The following is a 1673-nucleotide window of genomic DNA, read 5'->3' on the forward strand; positions in this document are numbered from 1 at the left end:
GCGAAGGGCTGATGGAGCGAGGCCAACCCCAAGTCTATCCGGCAAACCCGCCTGCCAATAACGTCTGCTGAGCCACATTTGATGGAGCAGTTGAGACAGAGACCTTACAGAACGAAAATACGATCCCTTTGCTCTCTGGCCGACCCCTGATCACTGACTGCGGGACTCCTGTGCCCATTCTACTGTTGGGTCGTAAGGCTTGCCGTGGAAGGGAGGCTGGCAAATGCTTTCGGCGCGTGCTAGGCATCCAGCGCCTCCATCTTGACATTTCATCCTAACCACCCCTGGAGCCCGGCGCCCTCACTCCCCGACGCCCTCGACCCCCTGTATAGATGGGAAACGGAGGCTGAGAGCTGTGAGTCTAACCAAAAAGGGGAGGCCGGACAGGAGGAGGCGGGCCCAGAGGCTTGACAGAGGGAGGCACTCCCACCATCCCCTTCACCAGACAACTGCCCGCACCGCCCACGGGCTTGCAAGCAAACCAGAGGCCTTCGACCCCATTTGTTATTCTTCGAAGGGGCGGGTGAACAAGGCGCCTGCTGGTTGGCGGGGGCTGGACCAATGAGGAGGCTGCTGCGCGGGCGTGGGAGGCGCGCTAAAAGTGGCGCGTCCTTTCTTTTGAGGCGAGCCCGTGCGGCGCGTGAGGCGGCTGACGCTGCCTTCTGAGCGCCGCCCGCCTAGCCGGCCATCACCGCGACGGCGACTTGGGCCATCGACCGTCGCCCCGGTTCCGGGGCCGCCCGGGTCGCGACATGAGCTCCCCGGATGAGGTGTCTGTGTGGAGAAGGCGTGTCCGCCCAAAGGGCAGGGAGCGGGCCGGCGTCCGCGCGGCAGGCCCCGCAGTCCCGCGGGGACCCGAGCCAGGTCCCGAGCCTGGGGAGCCGCGGAGCGGCGAGGGCGGAGGCGGCTTCCCGGACCCCGAGGGCTTCCAGTCGAAGCGGGAGATGCTGGAAGCGCGAGGGCCGGTGCTGTGGGGCCGCGAAGGCGGACCTGGCTCCCCAGATGACCACACGAGGGACCTCCTGGACCTGATCGAGGAGTCTGAGGAGGCCGAGGAGGCCAACCTGCAGCAGCTGACCGACCAGGATGTGATGGGCGTCCGCAGATACCCGGACCCCGAGGGCTTCCAGTCTGAGCGGGAGATGCTGGAAGAGCGAGGGCCGGTGCTGTGGGGCCGAGAAAGCCGACCTGGCTCCCCAGATGACCACGCGAGGGACCTCCTGGACCTGATCGAGGAGTCTGAGGAGGCCGAGGAGGCCAACCTGCAGCAGCTGACCGACCAGGACGTGCTGGGCGTCCTCAGGTACCCGTCCCCGCAGAGCTCCACCGCCTTCAAAGAGTCCACCGTGTTGACACTGAGCTTCGAGGCAGTTCCCAGCGGTCAAGGAGAGCCCGGCCAGAGCTGTGGGGAGGCGCCGACGGCTCCAGCTAGCCCTCTCCACCTCAGTGGGCCTGAAGCGTGCCGGGCCTTGGGGAACCCTAAGAGAGGCACTAACCGTAAGTTGAACGTGGATGCGGACCGCCAGCGGCGCTCCGCGGAAGGTCTAGCCTGGCTGCTGTCCGACTCCGAGTCCTCAGATGAATTCAGTGAGACGCAGCTGATGACGGTGAGCACTTACCCCAGAGGAGGAGGCCAGGCCAAGCCCAGCAGACCCGAGGATCCCGGGGACACT

General features: G+C 65.9%; 1 protein-coding gene across 1 annotated transcript; it reads left to right on the plus strand.

Annotated features, from left to right (window-relative positions):
- Positions 1-681: 681 nt before the first annotated feature.
- LOC114891071 (uncharacterized protein CXorf49 homolog) lies at positions 682-1670 on the plus strand (the record flags this gene model as incomplete). The annotated part of the gene is made up of 1 exon (XM_029215113.1): positions 682-1670. A coding segment is annotated over one exon (989 nt), but the record flags the coding sequence as incomplete, so codon positions are not given.
- Between the last annotated feature and the right edge of the window lie 3 nt (positions 1671-1673).

Source organism: Monodon monoceros, unplaced genomic scaffold (genome assembly GCF_005190385.1).
Source record: "Monodon monoceros isolate NGI ecotype Baffin Bay Population unplaced genomic scaffold, NGI_Narwhal_1 Contig7008_ctg1, whole genome shotgun sequence".
Classification (NCBI taxonomy): domain Eukaryota; kingdom Metazoa; phylum Chordata; class Mammalia; order Artiodactyla; family Monodontidae; genus Monodon; species Monodon monoceros.